Source organism: Giraffa tippelskirchi, chromosome 4 (genome assembly GCF_054371585.1).
Source record: "Giraffa tippelskirchi isolate mGirTip1 chromosome 4, T2T-mGirTip1v1.2.pri, whole genome shotgun sequence".
Taxonomy (NCBI): Eukaryota; Metazoa; Chordata; class Mammalia; order Artiodactyla; family Giraffidae; genus Giraffa; species Giraffa tippelskirchi.
Window position 1 is genome coordinate 59,060,489 of NC_137278.1, and position 27,729 is coordinate 59,088,217.

Consider the following 27,729-nt stretch of genomic DNA (forward strand, 5'->3'; position numbering starts at 1 on the left):
TTTCTTTTTATCTACCTCTTCTGAGACCCCTATAATTCAAATGTTGGTGTTTAATGTTTTCCCAGATACTCTGAAATTTATTTTCATTCTTTTTTCTTATTCTGTTCCATGGTAGTAATTTCCACCATTCTGTCTTCTAGCTCACTTATTCATTCTTCTGCCTCAGTTATTCTGCTATTGATTCCTGTTGGTTTATTTTTCATTTCAGTTATTGTATATGTTTGTTCCTTAGTTCTTCAGTTCTCCTAGGTCTTTTTAAAATTTTATTTTTAGTTGGAGGATAATTGCTTTTCTTCTAGGTCTTTGTTAAACATTTCTTGTATCTTCTCATTCTGTGCCTCCATTCTTTTTCCAAAATATTGGATCATCTTCACTATCATTACTTTGAATTCTTTTCTAGACAGATTGTGTACCTCCTCTTCATTTAGGTGCTCTTATAGGTTTTTTCTTGCTCCTTCATTTGCAATATATTTCTTTATTTCATTTTGTCTAACTTACTGTGTTTGTGATCAGCTTTCTTACAGGTTGCAGGATCGTAGTTCCTCTTGCTTCTGGTGTCTGCCCACTGGTGGATGACATTGGTCCAGAGGTTTGTGCCATTATCCTCTTGATAGGAGGTTTGACCAGTGCATAACCAGAGGCTGCCCTACATATTGAGCAGGGCCTCCCCTTTGCTTTGTTAGTCATTGTCTTGTCAGAGGTGGAGTCTGCTCTCTATTTGTTGGAGTAGAGGCCCCTAGGTCTGTTTCTTCACTGTGTTTCTGATCCATAGTGCAAGATAGATGGTACTGGAGCACTCCCACTGGGATGGAAGTGACTGAGTATTCCTCCTCTGGAGTTGTTCACCTGTGGTGCACTCTGTTGTGTCACCTTTCACCCTTTGTGTGAGCTCTCAGATTACACTGTTGTTGGCACTACTCTTGGCCCCAACTTAACTGTGGGTATGACAGCACTGGCCCTAGTGTCTCAGACATTGTTTTCACCAGGCCACCAACATAGATTCACTGGATTCAGGTCCCAGGATTGCAGTAATAATGGATTTAGACCCTCTGTGGGTGCTACTGAGGCAGCTTAGATTCTACCCTGCCCAACCCCCATGTGTATATACCCACAAAGTACACAGCTACTAAAGCCAGACTCATCTTGGCTATAGGAGCACTTGTCCATATAGATGATCTATAGGTACTGAGCTTACAAAGTCAGTCACGAGACTCTCAATTCACTGTTTATGCAGTTGCAAGGAGAGATTTGAGCTTTCCTTCTTTAGTTGCATGGCTGCCTCAAGTTCAATGGTTTTAGCCCCACCTCTGTGTGTGGACCACCCACAGCAGGTCTGCTTCTGTGGTTTCCCTGGAGCACACAAGTCCACCCATTCAAGGAGGGAGTGTGGAGGTGGTTCTGTGGATGGGGTCATGGGAGCCCAGGCAATGACAGGCACATATGGGAGCTGGTGGCCCCAGGTGCAAGAAGATCAGCCCCAATTGGCTGTGGTGTAAGAGAGCTTGGCCATGGGCATAAGAGAGCTGGCCCTAGTGCTGACAAAGCATGTAGGGAGGTCAGCAGCTATGGGTGAGAGAAAATCAGCCCCAGCAGGGGTCTTTCCTAGTGCCCAGCCATTGGTGCAAAAGAGCCGGCCCTGGTGTTTTGAGGTGTGCAGGGAAGCCAGGAGCCACAGGCTTGAGAGGGCTGGTCCCAGTGACAACAAGTCATGTGAGGGAGCCAGAGACTGTGGGCCTGAGAGACCCAGACCTGGGAGGGGACTCTGCCAGTGCCCGTGAGGCAGGGCTACCATGTGGGGAGAGAGGCTGCAACGGCAACCCTGCCCCTCATGCATCACTTAACAGTGGTGCTGGCCACCCACACCAGTATTCTTGCCTGGAGAATTCTGTGGACAGAGGAGCCTGGCAGGCTACAGTCCATGGAGTTGCAAAGAATCGGATACAACTGAGCAATAGCACACAGCACACACAGTCATTATTCTACCCTAGACAAGATAATCCCCAGGGTCAACTTATTTAGAAGATGATCTGATTTAGATCTTGTGCCAAGTGGCTCTGCAGTTGTCAACTAATAGGTGTGTTGGTTGATGTATTTTCTTGAGAACTTGGTTGATGTGATCTGTTCTCCCAGAGCCTATTCACTTCTGGTCATGGGACATTAAAATGCTGGCCCAGGGCGCGGACCTGTGATGTCCTGATAAAGGCCTGGAGAATTCTATGGACAAAGGAGCCTGGCAGGCTCCTCCATGGGGACGCAAAGAGTCAGACATGACTTGAGTTACTAACACTTCACTTTTTGTGTCTAGGGCAGTCCAAGTTTTCTCTAGAAACATTCCTAGTTGCAAACTTCCTCACTCCCACTTCCTCAGGCTGTCTCATCACAGCCCTTCCCAGGTTTGCTCTCAAACCCCAGGTTCCAGCATCCAATCCCCATTCACACTGGCGGACACATGCCTCAGGGTGGGGTGCACAGGGCTGTGACATAGACTGTCTGTGTGAGTCTGACTCCGTCTTGCATGCCACAGATCGCTTACTGAACTCCCCTCTGATAGCCCCCTGAGTTATCCTTCTGTCCTAGTTGATCTCCCTGCTGGTGAGAGGAGTTCCCAAGATGTGAGAACCTCTCTTTCATATCCCCCCAACCCTGGGAACCAGTCTCACCCTGCTTCCTCTCTTCTTTTCCGGTTCTTTCTTTCGTCCTACCCAGTCACTTGGGGATCTTTCCTGTCCTTTGAGGCCTCTTAGGTCCTCTGCTAGTGTTCAGCTGGTGCTTTGTGAGAATTATTCTGTTTGTAGGTGTATTCTTGGTGCATTTGTGGAGAGAGATGAACTCCATGTCCTATGGCCCTGCTATCATGACCTCCTCTAAATATCATTTTTGATAGCAGTTTCCCTTTCATGAATCATTACTAAGGTGCAGCAATGTCTCAGGATGGTCCATAAATAGATGATTAAGGCCAGCCCTTGTCTTCAAGGCCATGCTTTATGTAAGTAAAGTGTTAGTCATTCATTTGTGTCTGACTCTGCAAACCCATGGACTGTAGTTCACCAGTCTCCTCTATCTGTGGGATTTCCCAGGCAAGAATACTGGAGTAGGTTGCCATTTCCTTCTCCAGGAGATCTTTCCAACCCAGGGATTGAACCCAGGTCTCCTCACTGCAGGTAGATTCTTTACCATCTGAGTCACCAGTGAAGCCCACCACCTTTTCTCTACTTTCTGTGACAGCCCCACTGTCCTGAATTTTTATTATTATGCAAACTAGCCTTTCTAACTATTTGAGTGAGACCTGAATCTTTACCCAGCTCTGTTTCCTTACCATGCCTTGCTGGGGCTCTGGAATACAGAGGAGGTGGAAGAATACGAGCTCTTACCCTCGAAGGCCTGCCAGTTACTTTGGAGAAAAGTCTAGCGACTCCACTGTGACATTTAGCCAGAAGAAGAAATAGTCCAGGGCCAGACTGGGTGCCTTTAGCTCAGAGATCATTGAAGCCAATTATCTCCTCTCTTTCTCTTTTCCTGTCCACTCTGAGGACCCTGTGGTGAGGGCCTGCCTTGTGAGTCCTGTGCCCATCTCTCAAAGAATACTGCCATCCTGGGGTTGCCCTAAGTCTGATAATGCTCTCCAGGGCCCAGGGAGGGGGCTGATGTGGCATTCTCAGACCTGAACCACCCTGATTTTCCTAGGTCATAGATGATCTCTGAACTCCCTCCCCCACAACTATCCCCCAACCATCTGCAAGGCACCAACCCCTCACCCACGTCTCATGTCTCTCCTGCCTCTGTCCTTTTGCAGCATCCAGTCCTCTCTGGGCACTGATCTGGCTCCATACTCATCCTGTATGCTGCTGCCATGCTTCTGAGGACAGGTCAATCAGTAGTAACCATCATCTGAAGTCCCCTTCCCTCCCGCCTCATGACTGCCCCTACTTAGAAACAAGACTGTTGTAGGAAAGAGAGTGGGGCATGAGAAAATGGTCACATCCAAGATCACATCAGAGTCCCTGGGACAGCCACCAAGTGTGGGCTCTTGGCTGCACACAGGAAAAAATTCAAGAGCACGCCATAGTAAAGTGAAAGAAGGTTTATTTAGGGAGGAAAAACACTCCAGAGATAGAATGTAGACCATTTTGGAAGACAAGAGAGGCAACAGGGTATGGAGTTGTTAGTTTTTACAGGGGTGAGTAATTTCACAGGCTAATGAATGGGAGGAATATTATAGCTATTTTGAGAAAGGGTTGGGGATTTCCAGAAATTGGGCCACCATTCATTTTTTGACCTTATGTTCCGTCTTAGAACTGTCATGACACCTGTGGATGTGTCATTTAGCTTGCTGATGTGTTACAATGAGCATACATGGGAGTCTGCAGGCCTAGTGGAAATCCATTGTACACCATCTTGGACCTAGTTGGTTCTAATCAGTTTATGTCTTGTCCTTGGACAATGTCATTTTTTAAATGTTGTGCCCTGCCCCTTTCTTGTCTTGGGACCACACTACGATCCTCATTTTACAGGTGATGGAGATCTAATGAAGGTGAGCCATGATGCGGATACGAAGCAGTAGTGTCAAATGGAAAGAATGTCTCTGACTCTGATCTATTCACTTGGAGAGAATTTTTTAAATTTCATTTTAATGATTTCCTTCCTGTCTGATGTTCTCCATCAATTGTTGTTCTTCTCAACTGTTAGCCTCCCCTCAGTTATTAACTCTAGCCCACAGCATTCTAACGGGTCTTTGTGAAATTGGTGGGGCCCAGTGGTGTGCAGCATTGTCCCTGCTTTGTAAAGATGAGTAGGAGAGAGAATTAGGTGCCTTCACTCAGTCTCCCAGGCTCACATAGCCTCTCTTGTTCATGTGTCCCAAGCCCTAGTAAATGACCTCAACTTTTACCACCAAGGCCCCAAACAAGAAACCTGGGGCTCATCTTAGATGCCATTTCCTTCTTCCCCTCTGCCCTGGTCCTGCCTCCCCTGTGCATCAATTTGGTCAATAAGACTGTTCTCTCTCATTGGTGTCTCAAATTTTCTCTCCTCCTCCCCTTCATTTCTTCTGTATTACTGTGTAGTATTTATTTCTGCATTACTATGTAGTATTAATACGAACAAGATGTTATCTGTGTTTCAGGAAGGACTCTCAGTCCTCAGATTCATATAAAAGAAATATAACTTCATCTAGATTTACTTCAATTTCTATTTGGAGCCCCACCACCACTAGCAAAGCCATTGTTCCATAGGAAGAGTGGAAATTTAATCCCAATATGTTTTAGTTCATCCCTGCCCCACCTCACATCTCTCTGCCTCCTTTGTGCCATCTCTGTGATACCACTGCTTATTCACTGGACTTGGGTCCCCTAAGGTCTCTCTGGAGTCTCACTGCCCTTTCCTTTCCCCACTCACTCAAGAACTCTGCCCAGATAGTATCAACAGCAGATCCTCTTCAGGACCTACCCAATGCTCTGGGTCTTGGACTTGGGGACCAACACTAGGAGGCTATGACCATTCCCTTCTGGAACCTTCCTAACTCTTCAGGCTCCCAGCTTCCTCCCAGCCCCACCCTGCCCAAAGGAACTTTCAATTGTGATTTTAGACTAAAAGGCATTCCCTCTATTGTGGTGTTTACCCTCAGAAGCATCTCACTTAATCTTCTTAGTGAGTTTGAGTTTTAGCCAGAGACTATCAGGGTGTTTTCTGCTATTACTCTCCTTCCCTGAGAAAATTAAACTGAACCAACTTCTGGGATGGGGATGGCTAGGGGGAAGTTCTGAAAATAAGTAAACAAATAAAGGAAAATACACAGAGGAGAAAAACATCAATATCTCAAAATATTACTTAAATCTTGTGTTTTATTTTCTCAGAAGAGGACTGTTGGAGGATGGAGGGAACAAAAAGTGCCCACCAAAGTGAGAGGGCATCTTGAGATTGAAAAATGAGGAAGGCAGCTCCATATAACCAATGGATCAGTTTATTATAGGGTAACCTACTCACAGGGTGGGATCGGGATGGGATAATAGGAAAGCATTTGCAAATGCATTCCACACCAATTAGAAGCCACTGGGACTGTTTTATAGTTAACTTAGGGTATAGGAGTACATGCTTGGAAATAAGCTACGCATTCCTATGTCAAGATTTATGAATGAGTAACTAGTCTCATGGGTGCCAGGATTATGTCAGCAAAGGTCTTCATCATTGTTTGTGTACTAACAGAACATAGAGGTCACCTGGTCCTGTGCAGCATGTGCTATGCTCAGTCACCTGATTATTAAACAATATGTATTAACTACAAAGCCCTTGATAACAGATAAGTAATCTGCCACATAGTAGAGTCCTGAGTAGGGTCAGTGGAAGAACTGGAGGAACTCTATGGGCTCAGGATGCCATCAATTATACCAACAGCCGTACAAAGAATTTATCTAGCTCAGATCATTTTATTGTGCTTAACACTCAAACTACTAACTCACCAACTTCACTTAGATATCTAAGAAGCACAATGATACAACATAATTATTACTGTTTTGAGCATTACAAATCTCCATTGACACTTAACCCCTGACACAAAGCAGAATTAAAAACAACCTCAAATCGATACTTAAGTCATATGCAGTTCATTCCAGTTGAGGTAGCATCAACTTGCTGGTATCATAATCACAGAGAAGAGCCCCACCAACTGGGGAGCTGGTTCTTGTATGTTAGAGTAGCTACAGAATTAGGGGCCTGTTATCAGTCGGATGATAATGGCTTCTGAATGGGTAGTGAAGTGAAGTGAAGAAGTGAAATCGCTCACTCATGTCCGACTCTTTGCGACCCCATGGACTGTAGCCTGCCAGGCTCCTCCATCCATGGGATTTTCCAGGCAAGAATACTGGAGTGGGTTGCCATTAGTGGGGTGGTACTAATTAGGAGGTTTGTGGCTTAAGCTTTTTCTACGAAATACTATTTAATGGATTCCAAAGTGCTTTGTTAAACTTGTAGAATGTAATTATAAGAAATATATTCTTCTGAAAATAAATACATAAATTAAAAAAACCTTTTTTCTAAAAGGAGATATATTCTTCTGAAGGACTGTTGGGTGGAGAGTGGGAGAAATCTCTCCATCAACGAAACAGGAATAAACTTCCTAGTTTCAACAAAGGTAAAGGGCAGAGGCTTAAGACTACACTTTCAGAGGCCATTTCTATTGAGTGTTACCAGAGAAGTGTTTCAAAATAGTGTCAGGCTTCAAAAACCATGATGAGTTGTAGTCCTTTCTTCTGAGTGTGAAATTGGCCAGTAAAACCACCTGGTGGGCCTAGTGTTTGCAGTTGATTGTTCTTCTCTGCCTTTGGGAAGGATAAAAGGGAAAGAATGCTAGGTGAAGGGTTCCTTTCTGATGTAATTGCTTATGTTTTGTTCTTCATTCTCACGGTTTGCTTCCTTTCCTGAAGAAGAAAGGAAAGGGTTGATATCTGGTATATTCTATTATTTTAACTTTTTGTATTAATATTGAGGGTGTGCATTGTAACAAAACTTTCAGTAACAAAACTCTCAAAAAGTTAAAAGTGGGAATTCCCTTGCAGTTCAGTGGTTAGGACTCCACACTTTCAAAAAAAGTTAAAGGTTTAACTCCTTCATGACTACTCACCCTTTGCCAAATGTTACCAAATATTTCCTTTCCTTTATAAGGCAAGTAGTTCTTTTAGCTCTGTCTATTTTTATATATATTGAGAATTTCCTGGTGGTCCAGTGGCTTGGACTCTGCATTTTCACTGCTGAGGGCCCAGATTCAATCCCTGGTCAGGGAACTAAGATCTCCCCACTACTATTTTCGTTTTTCTTTCTTTCTTTTTTTTTTTTTGTGGAGAGATCTTAGTACGCTGACCAGGGATTGAATCTGGGCCCTCAGCAGTGAAAATGCAGAGTCCCAAGCCACTGGACCACCAGGGAATCCCAGTATTGCTTTACTTTTGAACCTATATTTTCTCATTGAATGTCCACATCTGTACATATGTAAGTAAGTTTATAATCTATTTTGTAATGTCTTAAGATAGAACAAACCACAGCATATTTAGCCATTGATATATCACACTATACTTAACCATCAAGTTTCTTTCCACTCTTTGCTATAAGAAGCATTTCTGCAATGAACATTCTTGTATGTGCATATGTGTGAATTTTCCTTGGGATAGACAAGATGTGTATTTACTGAGTCCAACTGTAGCTGGGTGGGTGGGTTGGAGAAAGGGGTGACATGGGTCAAAGATCTCAGACTTTAGCTTTCAAAGCCAGATGTTTTGGGGGCTTATCTCTCTGGTGCAGGTCTTAAAAGGTGGGGTGCCCAATATAGGGTTCAAACCCTTCACTCTTCAGGGAGAAGCTCCAGGTTTTGAATTCCCTCTTGATTGTGAGTTATAAACTGGGGATGGGGTTTATAATCAGATTGTATGCCAGCCTCTCCTACTCACTTCGATGTGGTTTTCTTCTCATTTGCCAGTGTGTAGTTGTCACTTAACCAGGCTTTAGGTTTTTCCCAGAGGAAATTGTTCCACATGTAGCTATAGATTCAGTGTGTCTGTGGGAAGAGGTGAATTCAGGATCTTCCTATGTCACCATCAAGCTGGAATCTTCAAATACATATACCTTTAAGTTTATTCTATAATTTCATAATTTTTATATTAGTTTCTTTAACCATCAGGAACATACTTCTATAAATGGTTAAGGATCTATCTCAATTTCCTTCTGTATGTATGGATACAATTTGTTGAATAGTTTACCTTTCCGAACTGATTTGAATAGCCACTTTTTTTTAATATACTAAATTTCAATATATACAGAATTTAAAAGTCAAAAGATGTATCTTGGCTAGAGCTGTGTGTCTGGTAGAAATTGGCATTTCCATTACACTTGGATCTTGCAAGTGAAAACAATCTCTGAGGATAATGTGTAGAGTAAGAAGAAGAAAATCTGAAAGGCAAAGACAAAGAAGGATGAGGCATGGGGTAGAGATGCAGTGTCTGCTACATCTAAAACCCTTAGGGGGAACTGCATTTCTACCCTAGGATCCCCATCAAGGGTACAGGTTCCCACCTTTAGATTTGGCTCAGATCAGCCTTGATGGTTCCTGTGGCTCTATTTTGCCCTTGGTATTCTTGGGTCTCTGATCAGCATTAACTCCTTTCTATCACCACTTGTGGGAGGAGGATTGGTTCTTACAACTAGATGGCACCACTGACATTTCATGCATGCAACCATTAGATGCTGGAACCATCTTGCACAAATGAACACCTTTATTTCCCAAAATGCCAATAGCATCTCCTCTGAGAAACCCTGGAAGAGAGATTAGTAAGAAAGCCGTTGCAAATCTACTGAGGAAATAATGAAGAGCTGAGTCAGAAGTGACAAAGAATTCAGGGGGAGAACAGGTATAAGGAATATTTATGCAGTAAAATCAACAAGAGTTGGTCTTGGATGGATGATCCAGGGTAAGTTAGTTGGAAGTGTCAACCAGGATTGCTAAGGTTGTAGTTTGGGCAGTGGGGTGGTTCAGTATTTCATCTATCAAGACAGAACTATAGGGGCAAGAGCAGATCTGGATAGGTAGAGAATGATTAAGTCAATTTGGAACATGCTGAATTTGAGATCCCCGTGAGAGATTGTATGGGAATATCCAGCAATCCAGGAAACAGGTACAGAGAACAATGCAATACAAGAGACTGAGAGGGAACAGCAGGTTTGGGAACCACTCATGGCCTATGTACCAATAGTATTAGTAGCATTCCCTGGTGGCTCAGATGGTAAAGAATCTGCCTGCAGTGTGGGAGACCTGGGTTTGATCCATGGGTTGGGAAGATCCTCTGGAGAAGGGAATGGCAACCTACTCCAGTATTCTTACCTGGCGAATTCTATGGACAGAGGAGCCTGGTGGGCTATAGTCTGTGGAATGGCAAAGAGTCAGACACAACTGAGCGACTAACACTTTCACTTTCAGTTAAATGTTTGGGCTTCCCTGGTGGCTCAGAAGGTAAAGAATCCACCTGCAGTGTGGGAGACCTGGGTTTGACTCATGCGTTGGGAAGATCCCCTGGAGAAGGGCATGGCAACCCCCTCCAGTATTCTTGCCTGGAGAATCCGCATGGACAGAGGAGCCTGGCAGACTACAGTCCGTGGGGTGGGAAAGAGTCACACACGACTGAGTGATTAAGCACAAACAGTGGGAAACATCCCACTAACATATACAGACCACTGTGTTACGTGTTTCCCCAGCCAAGGCTGCCTGTGGCCTTAGTCTAGATGCTCTGCTGTGGATATCTGTGCTATTCCAAGCCTTTTTTTGTGACTTGTTCTTGTTTGACAGCATACTGAGGAAGAGGCAAGAGCTTAGAAGCAGACAGGCTCTGTGAGGAAACTCTCACCATGTTCAAAGACAGAGGACATTCACTCCATCACTGGGAAACCTGAAGGACTGTCCTTGAGAATTTGGGAAATGGAGGCCCCTGGGTGATCCCACCTGAGAGAGTAATTACAATCCCATATCATGAGGTTGACAATGTGTAAGAAGCTTTAGCTGTCCCTAACAGGAGTATTTTTGTGAGTTTCAAAAATATTATCACCCGAACTTTAAATGTGATTCCAGTATGGGCAGCTACTGGAATGAGAGACTGAAGAGACTCCACACACACACACAGAGTAAGTATTGTTTGAAGAGAATTTTCTGTGGGTCTCTTGAGCTCCTATGTGTCTTATGGGGTATGCCATTGAGACTATTTCTCGACTGAGTTTACATGAGCAACCTCAAGGGATAAAAGCATGTCTCACCAGGACAAAGCACAGGCTTGTTTACGGCTGCTATAAAAGCGAAGGATTTACTAAGCTCAGTGTTCCTCAGCTGTAAAGCAAACCCGTTGCACGTGCCCCATCTATCTGTGTCCATTGTGACTCCTGTGCGGAGTTTAGGGGCAAAGGAAACCCTTGCGAACATGCTGAAACTCAACCTTCTTCTTGTGCCATGAGTAATAAAGTCTGTTGTCTCAGGAGTCCCATGTCTTCTACCACTGTTGAGACAAAAACAACATATTCACTGTAAGCAGGGGAAAATCAAATCACAGTTCCTTCAAGTATGTATTATCTCTGTGACAGCAAACTAATCGACATTATTATACAATTAGAAATAATTCTTTACTCCTGCATGCTGCATGCTAAGTCTCTCCAGTCGTGTCCGACTCTTTGCGACCCCACGGAGTTAATGCTGATCTGTCAGGCTCCTCTGTCCATGGGATTCTCCAGGCAAGAATACTGGAGAGAGAAGGAAAGTTACATGGATCAAAATAGCCTGGAGTTAAAACTCCCCTCCAGGTCCTCCCCACCACTCTATGCAAAACAAAGAACTCTCTCACCCGAAGAAAAAAAAAATGTTCATTAAGATTGACTACACCCAGCTCCCAGCTGGTCCAGCCTCTGGCCAATCTCCAGATTTCCTTGCCCCAGCCATTTAAGAGACAACTACTCCAAACAACCTTGGAGAAGAACAGGCCCCCTTAAGACAGGAGATTTCCACATATATGCCTATCTATACATATTCTTTTCTTGGGTTAGTGCAGCAGCTCACTAATCTGACTGCTGCCCCTTCTCACCTCATTAAAGATGATCTGTGCCTGTAAAGGGCCGGTCTTGTTCTTTTTCTGAAACTTGCCTTCTCTAACTCCCTTACCCTACACAGAATGCTGGAGTAGGCTGCCATTCCCTTCTCCAGGGGATCTTTCTAAGCCAGGGATCAAACCCGGATCTCCTGCATTGCAGGCAGATTCTTTACCATCTGATATTAGGGAAGCCCTCCTAACATAAAGGTGGGCTGATTAGGTGGGAATACTTTCAGGAGCAGTAAGAGCTAGGTTTGGAGCAGGAAAAGCTCAGTTCCACACCCCCTCCCCAACCCCAGAAGAGCTTAGAAGGGGATCAACCAAAATGTTGGGAAAATCTGGTTGGTTCTCCAGGTTTTACATTATGAAAGCCATACAGATTGGGATTTTGGACCATGAAAGGACCATGGAAACCTAAACATAGCAAATCTCGCTCCACCTTTTCCATTCTGTGGCCATAAAGATCTAATTGCAGAATCATATTATAATTTAGAGACCCGTTTTCAGACCATTTTTCTCCATTCCCCCACTTACAAAAAGGCCAGGCACTGCTACAGTAGAACTTAAGTTTCTCCTTTTTTAACCCTTCGATTTTAAAGAACTACCAGTTCTTAGGGATCCACTCCAGAAGTGTTTCTTCTGGCTTGTAGAGGGATCTTCCCATGTTGAGTAACCTGAAACCGAGAACAAGGCAGCACTCCTAGAATGGAATCTAATGTCCCAGATACATTTATCAGAAGGCTTTAACCTGAAGGGGTTCAGGGCATCCACCAAAATCCCTTTGAACCTGATGGGGTTTCAAGAATCCTCTACTCTTCCATCGATTTCTGACCAGATCTCTGGCCCCTGTGATACCCTGTGCAGGACGCCCAATCCAGTACAGCCAGAGAAGAGCTTTCTAGTGTAGACAGGTTGCCAGGACTTTTCTTAGGAGGGATCCCTTGTCTATAGAGCTTATGTTCTATGATAGGTCCTCCTATGCTGGGGTGTATTCCTCAAGACTGAGCATATTCAAAGTTTATAATTTGGGCTTCTGGGTAGCAGCCGGTCCGAGAGGCTATCTGTAACAGTGTGGAGGCTGCCAAGGCCTGGAGTGAAGGGGTCCAATAGATGCAAAGAGGAACCCTTGGAGCAATTAGAGTTGGGTGCTATGGAAAATAGCACATGATTCAAGGCTTGAGGGCTGGAAGGCAGTGAAATTCTCATAGTAGATTTCTGGACATAGAGTGAGGTGAGAGACTAGACAGAAGAAGAACCCAAAATCCTTTGCCCTGTCTTCCTGGCAGCTAAGATAGAATTGAGACTTGTTTGACAATTTTGTCCATCACATCACCAAGTATGACAGTGGTAAGGATGCAGTTTAGGAATGATATCTAGGAAATCATTCTGTAGAAGGGTGCGGAGATAAGAAGTGAGAAAGAGACCTTGTTGTGCGAGTGAGAGAGGGAGAGTGAGAGTGAGAGAGCAGGAGGAAGTGAGAGTCAGAGACCCCTCGGATTCCTGCACAGTCAGAAATCACGTTTCTACCATGTCCCAGAGGATAGCGTCAGCTGTGTCACCCAAGCATTACTTGAATCTGCACTGCCTGGGGAATTCCCCTGCCACCCCCTATGTTGGGGGGAGCCATAATGCTGTGAACTGGCAGAGATTATGCCCTGCGGGTCTTGAAAGCAAAAGGGAGAGTGAGAGAAGGCAGAAGCAAAAGTCAGGGGCCTCAAGCCACAGCTGGGCGAGGCCAGCAATTTACCTTGACTTTCTGAATTTTCAGGTTTCAGCACCAGATATGATCTCGGGTGGCCTCACCTGCAGTGGCTTGGAGTGGGGCTTGGGTTCCCAGCCAGAGATTCAGGCTGGGGTGTGGCAGTGAAAGCACCAGATCCTAGCCACTAGACCAGTGGTCAGTGACAAGGGCCCTGGCCCTTCAGCTTTGCATAAAAGAAAAGTAGTGAAGCAAGTTAACTATTTATTAAGAGGAAAAGAGTTCAGTACATGTGTATAGGCACAACGGCAGATTCAGAGGGAGAGTCCCTGGGTTGCGCCCTCTGGCAGTTTGAATCACTTTTATGGGGTATTTCTTCTGGGTTTCCTTTGGCCGATCATTTTGATTTGCCTGGTTCTCAGTTCATATTTGGTATGTCTCAGGATCCTCCCATAAGCATGCACACATCTCTTAGCAAAGATGGAATTTACCAAAAATGCATCTCAGTAGGGAACATCCCTTGACATAACACCCCTGTGGCTTCCAAGGAGCCTTTTCTCCGCATGCGTGGTTGGAAGAGAGAATTCTCTACTGGCTGAGAATGAGAAATATGTGGTCCGGGAAGGGCCCAGTCTTCTCCCTTGCTGCTGCTGCTAAATCACTTCGTCCGACTCTGTGTGACCCCATAAATGGCAGCCCGCCAGGCTCCTCTCTCCCTGGGATTCTCCAGACAGGAATACTGGAGTGGGTTGCCATTTCCTTCTCCAATGCATGCATGCATGCTAAGTCGCTTCAGTCGTGTCCGACTCTGTGCGACCCTATGGACAGTAGCTCACCAGGCTCCTCTGTCCACGGGATTCTCTAGGCAAGAATACTGGAGTGGGTTGCCATTTCCTTCTCCCCTTCTCCCTTGATTGTCCTGCTATTCTTAGAGCTTCAGTCTAAGGGGAATGAATCTCTAATCGCTTTACCCTGGGGGGAACCATCTACCTCCTGCCTCAAGGTGCACCCAGTTTTCAGGGTAATATTATGACTACCGACAGTTGTCCAGTCCAAACTCAAATTTAGCTCCTTAGGGAAGTAATGCTCTCTGTAGTCTCAGACTTGTGCCACTCCTTCTGTCAAGAACTATTTTCTTTTCTTCTTCTTGCATTCAAATGGCAATCCACTCCACTATTCTTGCCTGGAGAATCCCAAGGACAGAGGAGCCTGGTGGGCTGCCATCTATGGGGTCGCACAGAGTTGGACACGACTGATGTGAATTAGCAGCAGCAGTAGCAACAAAGAATGAAGACCAGCTAGCTGTTGAGAGAAAATGGTGAGCAAAAGACAACCTCCACACCCTCAGGAGCCTGCAGTATAAGGGTGGAGTTAGAATCTAATCCAGTAAATACACAAGTAATTAAAAATTAAATTAATAATTAAAATTGCAAATGACATCAGAGTTGCTAATGGAAGGATGAGAGTCTATAATGAGAATTTTGACAAGTTGAAGTCTTGCCTGAGAAATTGAAGATAAATATTGAGGATTCAAAGAGGAAGGAATGCTTTCTAGGCTGAGAGAACACCCTAGTGGACGCATATAACTTGGCACATTATGGAAAACTAGAGAAATACAGTTCAGTTTAGTCCCTCAGCCGTGTCCGACTCTTTGCGACCCCATGGACTTCAGCACACCAGGCCTCCCTGTTCATCACCAACTCCTGGAGTTTACTCAAACTCATGTCCATTGAGTCGGTGATGCCATCCAACCATCTCATCCTCTGTCATCCCCTTCTCCTGCCTTCATTCTTTCCCAGCATCAGGGTTTTTTCAAATGAGTCAGCTCTTCGCATCAGGTGGCCAAAGTATTGGAGTTTCAGCTTCAACATCAGTCCTTCCAATGAATATTCAGGACTGATTTCCTTTAGCATGGACTGATTGGATCTCCTTGCAGAGAAATACAGTGCACTTTCCCTAAGATAGTCAGGCCCTTGTGGGGAGTTGGGATCGGGTAGAGAAAAACTTGACTATTTTGTCCCGTAGAAGCTGCCATCTGGCCGTAGGCGGCCGCTTCCTTGTCGCACTGATCACTGGGAGTTGTTGTCTCAACAAAGAGCGCAAGCATGGCGGCCTCCATCGCAAAGGGCTGCCAGGCTACAAAGGGTCTGGGCCCGAGCTTTCGATCCGCCAGGGCTCTACTCCCTGTGTCAACCTCTGTCGCCAGCCGTAAGTGCAGCGGAGCTTGCTAGCCGGGGGCAGAAGGAGCTTCGGGTCAGGCTAGGGGAGACACGAGTCTGGAAGTTACGGGCGACCTGAGAGGAGCCTCTCGTGGGACCGGGAGTTGAGGGAGAGTGCGAGGTTTCAGGGCCTCTGGGCTGCGGAAAGCAGTCTTGAACTCTGGTGTGCCCCTGCAGGGGTCCTGGCGGGGCCGGCCCGGCGGCAGATCACTGGACCTTCTGACCCTGGCGTGTTCCAGCCACCGCCGAAACCAGTTATAGTGGACAAGCGCGGCCCCCAGCGCCGGGAAAGCAGGTGAGGCCCCCCGACCTGGAAGCGATTCTTGCGGGTTTGCGTCTGTGCGTTCTCGAACCTATAGTTGCTTCCGAAGTCTGAAGCAGGTCTTATTCTAGGATCTGGAACTCCCAGGATAAGAGCTTGTGTGCAGAATTCATGAATCTGGGAAGCACACCGAGCTCAGGTTTGTCTTCCTGGCTCTCCCAAGCCAGCACTTTCTGCAGTCATACTAGATCAGAACTTCAAGTAGAGATTCTCCAGATTGGAAGCTTTTTGGCCTGTACCAAAAATTTTTCTGTGAAGTACGTCGTATTTTACCTGTTGATGTTAAGAAACGGATCTTACTTCCCTAGGTGGAAATGGATTGGCCCAAACAGCCTGTTGTGGTTTCCCAACTCATCGTATTTTAGTGGCCCTGCAAAAGCGATACAGTGGTAGAAATTTACACTAATTTGTGCCTGAAATTTGCTCTTCAAAACAGTGTGCTTAAAATCCTGGTTAAGGGACTTCCCTGGTGGTCCAGTGGCTAAGGCTGGGTGCTCCCAATGTAGAGGGCCCGGTTTGGATCGCTGGTGGGGGAACTAGATCCCACATGTGGCAACTAAAGATCTACATGCTGCAAGTTGGAAGATCCTGCCTGCAGCGATTAAGACCAGCAGAGCCAAACAATTAATTAAAAATAAATATTTTCTAAAAACCTAGTTCACTTAAGTGTACAGTGGTAACTTTGGAGTATATGTAAATTTAGATGATCTAGGATTTGCAGAGGAGAAGACAATGGCAACCCACTCCAGTACTCTTGCTTGGAAAATCCCATGGAAGGAGGAGCCTGGTGGGCTGCCGTCTATGGGGTCGCACAGAGTCGGACACGAGTGACTTAGCAGCAGCAGCAGCAGCATTTGCAGAAAGTGTTTCTGTAAACTTGTATAACAACCTTATTAAAAAGCAAATATTAGGGGGGAAAATTGGTGTGATTTAGGCTATGTGAAGGGCTCCCCTAGTAGCTCAGATGGTAAAGCATCTGCCTGCAATGCAGGAGATCCGGGTTCAATCCCTGGGTTGGGAAGATCCCCTGGAGAAGGAAATGGCAACCCACTCCAATATTCTTGCCTGGAGAATTGCATGGACAGAGGAGCGTGGTGGGCTACAGTCCATGGGGTTGCGAAGAGTCAGACAGGACTGAGCAACCAACACACACAGGCTATATGAAAGAGTTCTGTATTGTTGATTGGATTATCTCTGTGTGTGTATTTGTGTTTAACATTTAAAATATCCTGTGATTCTAAGTTGAAATAAACTTGAATTTATGGAACCGAGAGACTCAGAAAATATTTCTCTGTACTTTTTTAAGGTGGAAATGGAATATTTCTCTTAAATGGCAACACTTAATATAATTCAGTTAAATGGGAATAACTACTTTGATAAATAATTTGACAAAATTTAGTAAGTTTGAGGTTGTACCTTTCCACCCAGATAGTATACAATTTAAGAAAAGTAATATGTACTGAGAGACATGTAACATGTACAAGGAGACATGTACAAAAATGAACACAAAAGTAATGTTTGTAATAAAAATTTAGAAATAGCCTAGATATACTTCAGGAGGTGAATGGGCAAATACATTCACATAATGCACTATTATACAGCAGTGAAACATAAATGAACTAGAGTTAACATGGATGAACTTCACAAATACGATGTGTGAAAAAGCAACCTGCAGAAGAATTGACAAGTATTGTAGCATTTTTATATTGCCCATACATTCATACATATGTAAATTTTAAAAAATGTACAGGGGAAATTCTCTTTCACAGAGCAATCAAATCTGGTTTTCCGAATAGTGGTACAAGCTGACATTATGTGTCTCCCGATGTGACAGAATAAGATCACATCATCACCTCGGTAATATTTTTACCAAAATTTTTAACCTCAGTCTAGGCATGTGGAAACAATAGACAAATCCAGAATCCAGCGGTGGTCTATAATATGATAGGTTTTGACTCTTCGAAGAAAAAAATCATTACAAATTGCAGATATGGGAAGAGTACTAGTTTAAGACAATAAAAACCAGATATAATGTGTGAAGCTTGATTATAGTTTGAAATGGGCAACAGAAGCTATGAAAGACCTTTTTCAGGACCAATTAGGCACATTAAATAGGAACTATGTTAGATTATACTATTGAATTAATGCTGAAGTTCTTAGGTGTCATAAAGGTATTGTGATAAATGTGAGAAAATTCTTATCTTAGTGGAAGCCTTCTAAAGTATTGAAGGATGAAATGCCTTGCTATTTGACATTTTCAAATGGTTCAGGAAAAAATTTATTTATAAAGCAAATCTGGCAAAATGTTGGTAGTTGGCAAAATTACATGAAGTATATATGAATGTTCATTGTATTACTATTTCATCTTTTTGGTAAGTTTGAAGCATTTTAAAGTAGGAAATTGAGGAAAAGAAAGAAATTCTTAAGAATAATCATCACCAAATTAATTATCCCATAGTAATTAACTGTGGAGCTTCCCTGGTGGCTCAGTGGTAAAGAATCCACCTACCAACGCAGGAGACACAGTTTTGATCCCTGGGTCAGGAAGATCCCCTGGAGAAGGAAATGGCAACCCGCTCCAGTATTCTTGCCTGGGAAATCCCATGGACAGAGGAGCCTGGTAGGCTACAGTCCATGGGGTCACTGAAGAGTCAGACACAACTTAGCAACTCACACACAACAACAACAAAATTAACTGTGGGGGTAGGGAGGGGTACACTGGAGCTTCAACTGTACTGATAATTTATTTCTTGAGATGGGTGACAGGGACAGGTACGCTCATTGTAATGTTGTTTATACTCTTCTATAGATTAAATATTTTATAATAAGTTTAAAATCAGTTTGAGAATAGGGAAATTTTTTTAAAGTTAGTTTGCAGTTGATGACTTATATGTTTATATCTTTTCCAACATAATTTACTGTAACATGTACAACTCAACATGAAGCCTTTTTAATCTGACAGACATGCTTACATTTAATGATATGTTTATAGCTAATGTAATAATAAATCTGTTATTTACTGTCTCCAAGCTTCATTTTCTTCATCTTTGAAAAGGAGATGATGACACTAAACTCATGTTTAATAAAACTTTTAACACAATACTTGGTGAGTACTCAGGAATTGTTGGCTGTTTTCATGAGAATTGACAACGATTATAGAAATAAGGTGGACTTTGCTTATTTAGAGAAGAAAGAATAAAACATGTCAGCATCCTAATGTTTCACTTTTTTTGGTAAAACAATGGTTTCTGTTTTAATGGTCTTGAAGTTTGCTTTTAATTTATTTTACTTTATATTTTTCATAGGTTCTTGAGTCCTGAATTCATTCCTCCAAGGGGAAGAACAAATCCTCTGAAATTTCAAATAGAAAGAAAAGATATGTTAGAAAGGAGAAAAATACTCCACATTCCAGAGTTCTACGTTGGTCAGTAAGAGCTGGATGCTTTTATTATTAGTGGTAGGAGGGTTAGTTTTCATGATACAGAGAAGATTGTTTTTCAAACAGGTTTTGCCCATATGAAGTACTTATTTCTAATATTATATTAATATATTTTGGAAGTTTTGGAGTTACGTGGAAATACCGTTGTTTGACTCTGCATCTCATGTAAAAGTTTGCTTCTCCTTTGAATTTGTAGGAAGCATTCTTCGCGTTACTACTGCTGACCCGTATGCTAATGGAAAAACCAGCCAGTTTCTGGGGATTTGCATCCAGAGATCAGGAACAGGACTTGGAGCTACTTTTATCCTTAGGAATACTATTGAAGGACAAGGTAGGTTTCATTTCATTATTTTCATTTTCTGGAAAATGTTATCTCAAGAGTCTTTTCTGTTTTCTTCATTCTGGAATAAGACATCCGGAACCTGAAAGTGAAAGAGAACTCTGAGGGATGACATGGAGCCTGTGGCCTAAAAACGTATGAGAACTGAGGTTGCTTCCAAAGGCTTCTTTTGTTACGAGAGACAACAGCCATTAGAAGTGGACTTTCCAAATCATAGCAACATCAAAAGATGAGACAAGTGACTATAAAACAGTGCAGGGACGTTTATTTTTGGACCAAATAACCCTTGAAAACATTAAGATAAACATAATGATGTCCTTATAAGTTACTTTCTCCTGAAATGAATGGCCCCCATTTTGCTTTATATTACAACAGTCACCACAATTAATAAGAACTGGAGGAATTTTTTAAAAGGCAAAATTATTTTTGCAATGCCAATAAGATAGGGGAGTATGTGGTAAAATTCTAGAAAAATTATGAATCAAAATGGCAGGAACATGGATGGACTTAGAGAGTATTGAAAGTGTTTAAGTGTTAATCCCTCAGTCTTGTCTGACTCTTTGTGACCCCCCTGGACTGCAGCCCTCCAGGCTCCTCTGTCCATGAAATTCTCTAGACCAGAATACTGAAGTGGGTTGCCATTTTCTCCTCCAGAGAATCTTCCCAACCCAGGAATTGAATCCGGGTTTCCTGCCTTGCAGGCAGATTCTTTACTGTCTGGACCATCAGGGAAGTCCTGTTTCACTAAGTGAAATAAGTCAGATAGAGAAAGACAAGTTATCATTTCTATGTGAAATCTAAAAACTACAGCTAGTGAGTATAACAAAAAAGAAGCCGACTCACAGATACAGAGAACAAACCAGTGGTAGCTAGTGGGGAGAGAAAAGGGGGAGGGGCAGTATAGGGGTGGCAGATTTAAGAAGTACAAACTACTATATGTATAAAATAAGCTACAAGATATGTTGTACAACACGGGAAATATGGCTGATATTGTACTGGTTTGAGCAAACTCCGGGAAACGGTGAAGGACAGGGAAGCCTGGCATGCTGCAGTCCATGGGGCTGCAAAGAGTTGGACACAACTGAGCAACTGAACAACAACAGCAACACTCGACAGTAACTATAAATGGAGTGTAACTTTTAAAAATTGTGAATGACTTTATTATACACATGACTTCCATAATGTTGTACAGCAACTATACTTCAGTAAAATAAACATGAATAAAACTAAAAAAGATTTTTTTAAAAGAAAGAAAAGGCAAAAAAAAAAAAAAATGATAAGAACAGTAAACTTTTCATACTTAAAGTTGTATGCTTCATGGTCCCCAGCAGTGAAGTACTATATTGAAAGAAACTGAACATGTAAAAATGGTTTATGTCTCCCTTATCCTATGGTGCTGTGCATGTAGGACCTCAGCAGAAATGATCACAGAAACTTGTGCCTCTAATCACGTTGTGTACTTGGAGAAATCTTATCATAGAAGGACATGAGCAAAGGTGTGATAGACCTCAGTAGATTTTTTTTTTTTTGTAAAATTGCAATAATAGTTTCTATCTCCCAGTAGTTTGTTGTTCAGTCGCTAAGTCGTGTCTGCCTCTTTGCGACCACATGGACTGCAGTGTGCCAGCCTTCCCCATCCCTCACTGTTTCTGGGAGTTTACTCAAACTCATGTCCATGAGTCAGTGATGCCATCCAACCATCTGTCTCTGGCACCCCCTTCTGCCCTCAATCTTTCCCAGCATCAGGGTCTTTTTCAGTGAGTCGGCTCTTCCCATCAGGTGAACAAAATATCGGAGCTTCAGATTCAGCATCAGTCCTTTGAATGAATATACAGGGTTGATTTCCTTTAGGATTGACTGGTTTGATCTCCTTGCTGTCCAAGGGACTTTCAAGAGTCTTCTCCAGCACCACAGTCTGAAAGCATCAATTCTTCAGCGCTCAGCCTTCTTTATGGTCCAACTCACACATCCGTACATGACTACTGGGAAAACCATAGCTTTTACTATGTGGACCTTTGTCAGCAAAGTGATATCTCTGCTTTTTAATAGGCTTTCTAGATTTGTCATAGCTTTCCTTCCAAGGAGCAAGCATCTAACTTCATGACTGCAGTCACTGTCCACAGTGATTTTGGAGCCCAAGAAAATAAAATCTGCCACTGTTTCCATTTTTTCCCCATCTATTTATCATGAAGTGATGAGACTGGTCAACATGATCTTAATTTTTTGAATGTTGAGGTTTGTTTTTTTTTTTTTCAATTTATTTTATTTATTTGGCTGCACTGGGTCTTAGTTGTGGCATGCAGAATCTAGCTCCTTGACCAGGGATCGAACTAGGACCCCCTGCTTTGGGATTTCAGAGTCTTAGCCGCTGGACCGCCAGGCATGCATGCTGAGTAGCTTCAGTCATGTCCGACTCTTTGCAACCCTATGAACTGTAGCCCATTAGGCTCCTCTGTCCATGGGATTCTCCAGGCAAGAATACTGGAGTGGGTTGCTTTGCCCACATCCAAGGGATCTTCCCGACCCAGGGATCAAACCTGGGTCTCTTGCCTTGCAGGCAGATTATTTACCACTGAGCCACGTGGGAAGCCCTCTTGGACCACTAGGGAAGTCCCAAATGCTGAGTTTGAAGTCAGCTATTTCACTCTCCTCTTTCATTCTCAAGAGGCTCTTTAGTTCCTCTTTGCTTTCTGCCATGAGGATGGTGTTATCTGCATATCTGAGGTTGTTGATATTTCTTCCAGCAGTCTTGATTCCAGCTTGTGTTTCATCCAGCCTGGCATTTCACATGATGTACTCTGCATATAAATTAAATAAGCAGGATAACAATATATAGCCTTGATGTACTCCTTTCCCAATTTGGAACCAGTTCATTGTTTCATGTCTGGTTCTAACTGTTGCTTCTTAACCTGCATACAGGTTTCTTAGGAGGCAGGTAAGGTGGTCTGGTATTCCCATCTCTCTAAGAATTTTCCACAGTTTATTGTGATCCACACAATCAAAGGCTTTAGCATAGTCAGTGAAGCAGAAGTAGATGTTTTTCTGGAATTCTCTTGCTTTTTTCTGTGATCCAGTGGATGTCGGCAATTTGATCTCTGTTTCCTCTGCCTTTTCTAAATCCAGCTTGTACGTCTGGAGGTTCTCAGTTCAGGTACTATTGAAGCCTAGCTTGAAGGATTTTGAGCATTACCTTGCTAGCATGTGAAATGAGCACAGTTGTACAGTAGTTTGAACATCCTTTGGCACTGCCTTTCTTTGGAATTGGAATGAAAATTGACCTTTTCCTGTCGTGTATCCATTGCTGAGTTTTTCAAATTTGCTGGCATGTTGAATGCAGCACTTTAACAGCATCGTCTCTTAAGATTTGCAATAGCTCAGCTGGGATTCCATCACCTCCACTAGCTTTGTTCATCATAATGCTTCCTAAGGCCCACTTGGCTTCACATTCCAGGATGTCAGGCTCGAGGTGAGTGACCACACCATTATGGTTATCTGGGTCATGAAGATCTTTTTGTATAGTTATTCTGTGTATTCTTGCCACCTCTTCTTAATCTCTTCTGCTTCTGTTATGGTCCTTGCCATTTCTGTCCTTTATTGTGCCCGTTTTTGTATGAAATGTTTCCCCGGTACCTCCAATTTTCTTGAAAAAATCTCTAGTCGTTGCCATCCTATTGTTTTCATCTATTTCTTCGCGTTGTTCACTTAAAAAGGCTTTCTTATCTCTCCTTGCTGTTCTGTGGAACTCGGCGTTGAGTTCCCTTTCCGTTTTGCCTTTTGCTTCTCTTCTTTTCTCAGCTACTTGTAACGCCTGCTCAGGCAACCATTTTGTCTTTTTTATTTCTTTTTCTTTGGGATAGTTTTGGTCACTACCTCCATCCATAGTTCTTCAGGCACTCTGTCCATCAGATCTACCTCCCTGGGTTGTGGTCAGTTAATTCTCATGTTGTATGTGAAGTACTTGACACAGAATTCTCAAAAGTATTAGCTCTGTCTTGCCATCTTCTGCCATTAACATTTTGACTGTGACCTGCTTGTACCTTCCACATTGATACTTCCTACTTTGATGATTCTTTCTAGTCCCTTGGCTTTAAATACCATTCATGTGGTATTAATTCCCAGATTTATGTTGATGACTGACCCTTTCCTTATTCCAAATACTCACATACAGTTACCTGTTTGACATCTCCATTTGGGTATCTTGTTAAAGCAAGTTCAAAACAGAACTGCATTTCCTTCATAATGTGTTCTTTTCACAGGTTTGTTTTTTGTTTTTTCTTTTCTATTTCCATAAGTTGTATTACTCCATACCCATTTACTTAAACCCAAAACTTAGGAGCTATTTTTAGTTATTCATTTTCACACATCCAGTCAGCAAGTTTTCATGGCTTAATCTCCAGAAATTTTATCCCAGCTTTGTCTGTGTCTCCACCTCCATTGCTACCACTCTTGTCCTTGCCACCATCATCTCCTGCCTGCAGCTGTGCACTCTCCTTGGCCTACCTTCCTGATCCACCAAGTTACTATACTTTAGCCAAATGGACCTTTTTCTGGTTTTTCCAGCATGGTAGGTTTGTTAAGACCCCAGAGCCTTTGTATTTACTGTTCTTTCTGCCTGGAGCATTCTTGGCCCTTTGTAGTATCAGTTGAAATGCTACATTTTCAAAGAAGCTTTTCCTGATGATACTATTTAAATTTGCCCCTGGGAATTCCCTGGTTGTCCAGTGGTTAGTACTTGATGCTTTGCTGTCAATCCCTGGTTGGGGAACTAAGATCCCACAAGCTGCATGGTTCAGCATAAATAAAGTTGCCCCTTTCTCAGTCACAATGTAATCACCCTGTATTGTCTTCAGTATATGAAATTACCTTGCTGGTTTTTTTATATATTGTTTGCCATCTCTTTATTGTTGTCATCTACCGACTCAATGGACATGGATTTGGGTAGACTCGGGCAGTTGGTGATGGATAAGGAGGCCTGGCGTGCTGCGGTTCATGGGGTCACAGAGAGTTGGACACGACTGAGCGACTGAACTGAACTAGAACATAAGCTTTATGAGAAGAGAATGGTTTTACCTGTTTTGATTTGCTATAGGCACAGTTCTTAAATCAGTGCCTATAACAGAACAGAAGTAGAGTAAAACTTGATTAAATCCTGCTATTAACACTAGATGTTAATGTTGATCATATGTTTTACTATCTATGTTTCTCTTGAGTCAGAATACACTTCCCTTTAAATGTTCATGATACAGATTATATATATTAGCCTTTTATATCAGCATCTTGGAAACACTCAAAGCTGTTCCTCCTATAGAGGGAACAGAGTATTTACAAACCTCGGCCATCTTACGAGGATTTCTGAATCAAAATTAGAACTTAAACATTGTACTTACTCTTTTGAATCATTAATTCTGTTGCTCTAAATGTAGAAGGTACAGTTTTATTAAAGTAATTGGGAAATAAACAAGAATATGAGTGAAGAATTTATTCAAACTTCCAACTAATACTGTCAAAATCAAAGAGATAAATGGCTCATTATATTTATGGAAGACATTTTTCTTTAGACTTTATCATTCTAACTCAGGTTTTCTCATTTTTTTAATCTAGTGGATTTATTTCTATTTCTTTCAATAATCTTCATTTTAAAGGTTACAAATTTATATCACATTTCCTACGTGCAAAAACCCTGAGCTAATTCCTTCATGAAATAGTCTTTATTGTAGTATGAGATGTATGCAGGAATCTGAATTTAGATTGTAAGAATATGTTTTCTCTTTTTAGGTGTTGAGATTTGCTTTGAACTTTATAATCCTCGAATCCAGGAGATCCAAGTTGTCAAATTAGAGAAACGGCTCGACGATAGTTTGCTGTACTTGCGAGATGCCCTTCCTGAATACAGCACTTTCGATATGAACATGAAGCCAGTAGCACAAGAACCTACCCAAGAAGTTCCTATTAATCAGGTATAAGTTGTACATTTGGAACTGGAAGTTCAGGAATAATTTTTCTTGGCAATTATCAGCCTAATTGGTTCCTCTTCTTATATCTTCCTTAGCTAAAAGTAAAAATGAAGCCAAAACCCTGGTCCAAACGCTGGGAACGTCCAAAATTTAATGTTAAAGGGATCAGATTTGACCTTTGTTTAACCGAAGAGCAAATGAAAGAAGCCCAGAAGTGGAGTCAGCCATGGCTTGAATTTGATATGATGAGGGAATATGACACATCAAAGATTGAAGCTGCAATATGGAATGAAATTGAAGCATCGAAAAATTCCTGATCTGAGAATGGGTTTGGTTACTGGCATAGGATATACTGACTCTCAGAGGATTTATTTAGAAACCAATTTTATCTCATGTATAAGGACATAGTCATTAAATCAATTAAGCGTTATTTTATGAATTTTATTTAAAAAATCATCACACCCGTTTATTATTTTAAAAAGAAAAATGTGCATGCCAAGTGGTCTGATGTCCATTCTTTTAATGGAGGCAAAGCTATAATAGCATCAAACTGTTACTGGAATGCTCTTCATTGAGCTTGGGATCTGAACAAGGAAGTCGGTAGGATGATTTTTTGAATTTGTGAAATAAATCATACATACAAAAAAGTGTATCATTGAAAGAGTAGTAATAAAATGAGCATTCATATACCCCCCACCAGATTAAGAAGTAAAACATTTGTAATATCGAAGAAGGTTAGGAAATAGAGCATTTAGTAGAATCTAAGGAGACTCTTGTGTGTCTGTAATTGCATCCGTCCCTTCTCCCACAGGTAGGCAGTATCCCAACTTTGTGTTAATCTTCCCCTTGCATTTCTTTTAGTTTATGACATAATATACATTCTTAAACAGTACATTTATTTTTGAAAAATCTGTTGGCAGGTGTAAAAGGACAAGATTGCCTTTTTTTGTTGTGCTGGGTGTCAGAGCATGAGGGCTTCTCTGCTTGTGGCACACAGACTTCTCTTGTTGCTGTGCGTGGGCTCTCTAGTTGTGGCGCGAGGGCTTAGCTGCTCTGTGGCATGTGGGGTCTTGGTTCCCCAACCAGGGATTGAACCCTGGTTTGATCCAGTGTCCCCTGCATTGGAAGGTGGATTCCTAACCACTGGACACTAGGGAAGTCCCAACATTGTCATTATTAGATGACGACTTCAGGGAGAGCTTAATGAAGTTCTTTGGATCATAGTTGCTTCAGCTTCCATGAGAGTTTACAAAAAGATACTCCACATGAGTATCTTGCTTTGGTCAGTCTCCAAAGTAAAGGTTTCCAATCTCCTTCCTGGAGGCTAAGTGTCTTTCTACCCTTACCCATATTGAAGAAAAAGAATGAGATGGCCATGTGCAGGCCCCACACAAGTGCCTGCAGTCCAGAAAACTGTTCTAGCTTCTCTAGAGAAACCCCCTAACTTGAACTGATGTGGAGGAGGGCCAGACAAGCAATTGTGGGGAGTTGGGAAAAGGATATCCTATTTGAAACTTCCAGATAGTTTCATCAGGTTCTCACTAGTTTAGCCACTGTCCTTGACCCCCTAGTTGCTGATCTGCTGACTAGCAATTGAGGTTAACTGGGTTGGTTCTCATCTTTCTCCACTGCTGGCTTGATTTGCCTTTCTTAAGTCTGCCAGCCGATTCATGTTTTTTCAGCTTTAAAAATTTTGTTCTGCTTGTTTCTTGTCCTGTTCTTGTGGTTTTATATCTCATCCATATGTTTCTTGACATTTTGTACTATTTGCATCTTGTCCTGTTTTCTCCTTCCTTGTGAGTTTTCTTTTCCCTGTGGTATATTTTGGTGGTTATTTGAATAACTCATTTGACAAATTAACCTATTTAGCCATTTTCCCCAGTAATAGATTTCTTTTGAAGAAATTTTCAGATATTAGTCATTGGGGTTCTCAACATTCAGTGCTATCTTGCTCTTTCACTAAAAGTTACACAGCCACCTATTTTCAGAAAGCAACGTATATACCATCATTCACTTATTTAGATTACTTGCTGAGATAGCCTCTCAAAGTAAAATTTTAACAGTCTATGTCCTACATTTTCTTCTCTTGTCAGAAGAGAACCATTAAAGTTTGTTCATTTTTTACCTTGATAAACACACTTCAACATTGG

General features: G+C 42.5%; 1 protein-coding gene, 1 long non-coding RNA gene and 1 other non-coding gene across 4 annotated transcripts; 2 read left to right on the forward strand and 1 right to left on the reverse strand.

Moving 5' to 3' along the window:
* Positions 1-7,143: 7,143 nt before the first annotated feature.
* Positions 7,144-7,354, forward strand: LOC145504154 (small nucleolar RNA U3). The gene has a single exon (XR_014052131.1). It is a non-coding gene; the product is annotated as a small nucleolar RNA U3 (small nucleolar RNA).
* Positions 7,355-8,757: 1,403 nt separating this feature from the next.
* On the reverse strand, positions 8,758-15,796 carry LOC145546374 (uncharacterized). The gene is made up of 6 exons (XR_014082802.1): positions 14,807-15,796; positions 12,141-12,280; positions 11,150-11,262; positions 10,786-11,021; positions 9,058-9,297; positions 8,758-8,934 (listed from the first exon to the last, which is right to left on the reverse strand). It is a non-coding gene; the product is annotated as an uncharacterized LOC145546374 (long non-coding RNA).
* On the forward strand, positions 15,390-26,078 carry MRPL19 (mitochondrial ribosomal protein L19). Of its 2 annotated transcripts, XM_081593038.1 has the most exons (6): positions 15,390-15,513; positions 15,702-15,819; positions 19,152-19,270; positions 19,482-19,616; positions 25,401-25,582; positions 25,675-26,078. In XM_081593038.1, the coding sequence occupies exons 1-6, from the start codon at positions 15,411-15,413 to the stop codon at positions 25,894-25,896; spliced, it is 879 nt and encodes a 292-aa protein (XP_081449164.1). In that variant the 5' UTR covers positions 15,390-15,410; the 3' UTR covers positions 25,897-26,078. The 2 variants fall into 2 exon arrangements, with proteins under 2 accessions (XP_081449164.1, XP_081449165.1); XM_081593039.1 differs by lacking the exons at positions 15,390-15,513; positions 15,702-15,819 and adding an exon at positions 15,911-16,103.
* The last annotated feature ends 1,651 nt before the right edge of the window (positions 26,079-27,729 follow it).

Bases quoted from the DNA above. Each gene is read 5' to 3' on its own strand.
- MRPL19 (XM_081593038.1), top strand. From the start codon at position 15,411: ATGGCGGCCTCCATCGCAAAGGGCTGCCAGGCTACAAAGGGTCTGGGC. The intron at 15,820-19,151 runs GTGAGGCCCCCC...TATTTTTCATAG, and splicing joins CCCCAGCGCCGGGAAAGCAG to GTTCTTGAGTCCTGAATTCA. The intron at 25,583-25,674 runs GTATAAGTTGTA...TATCTTCCTTAG, and splicing joins AAGAAGTTCCTATTAATCAG to CTAAAAGTAAAAATGAAGCC.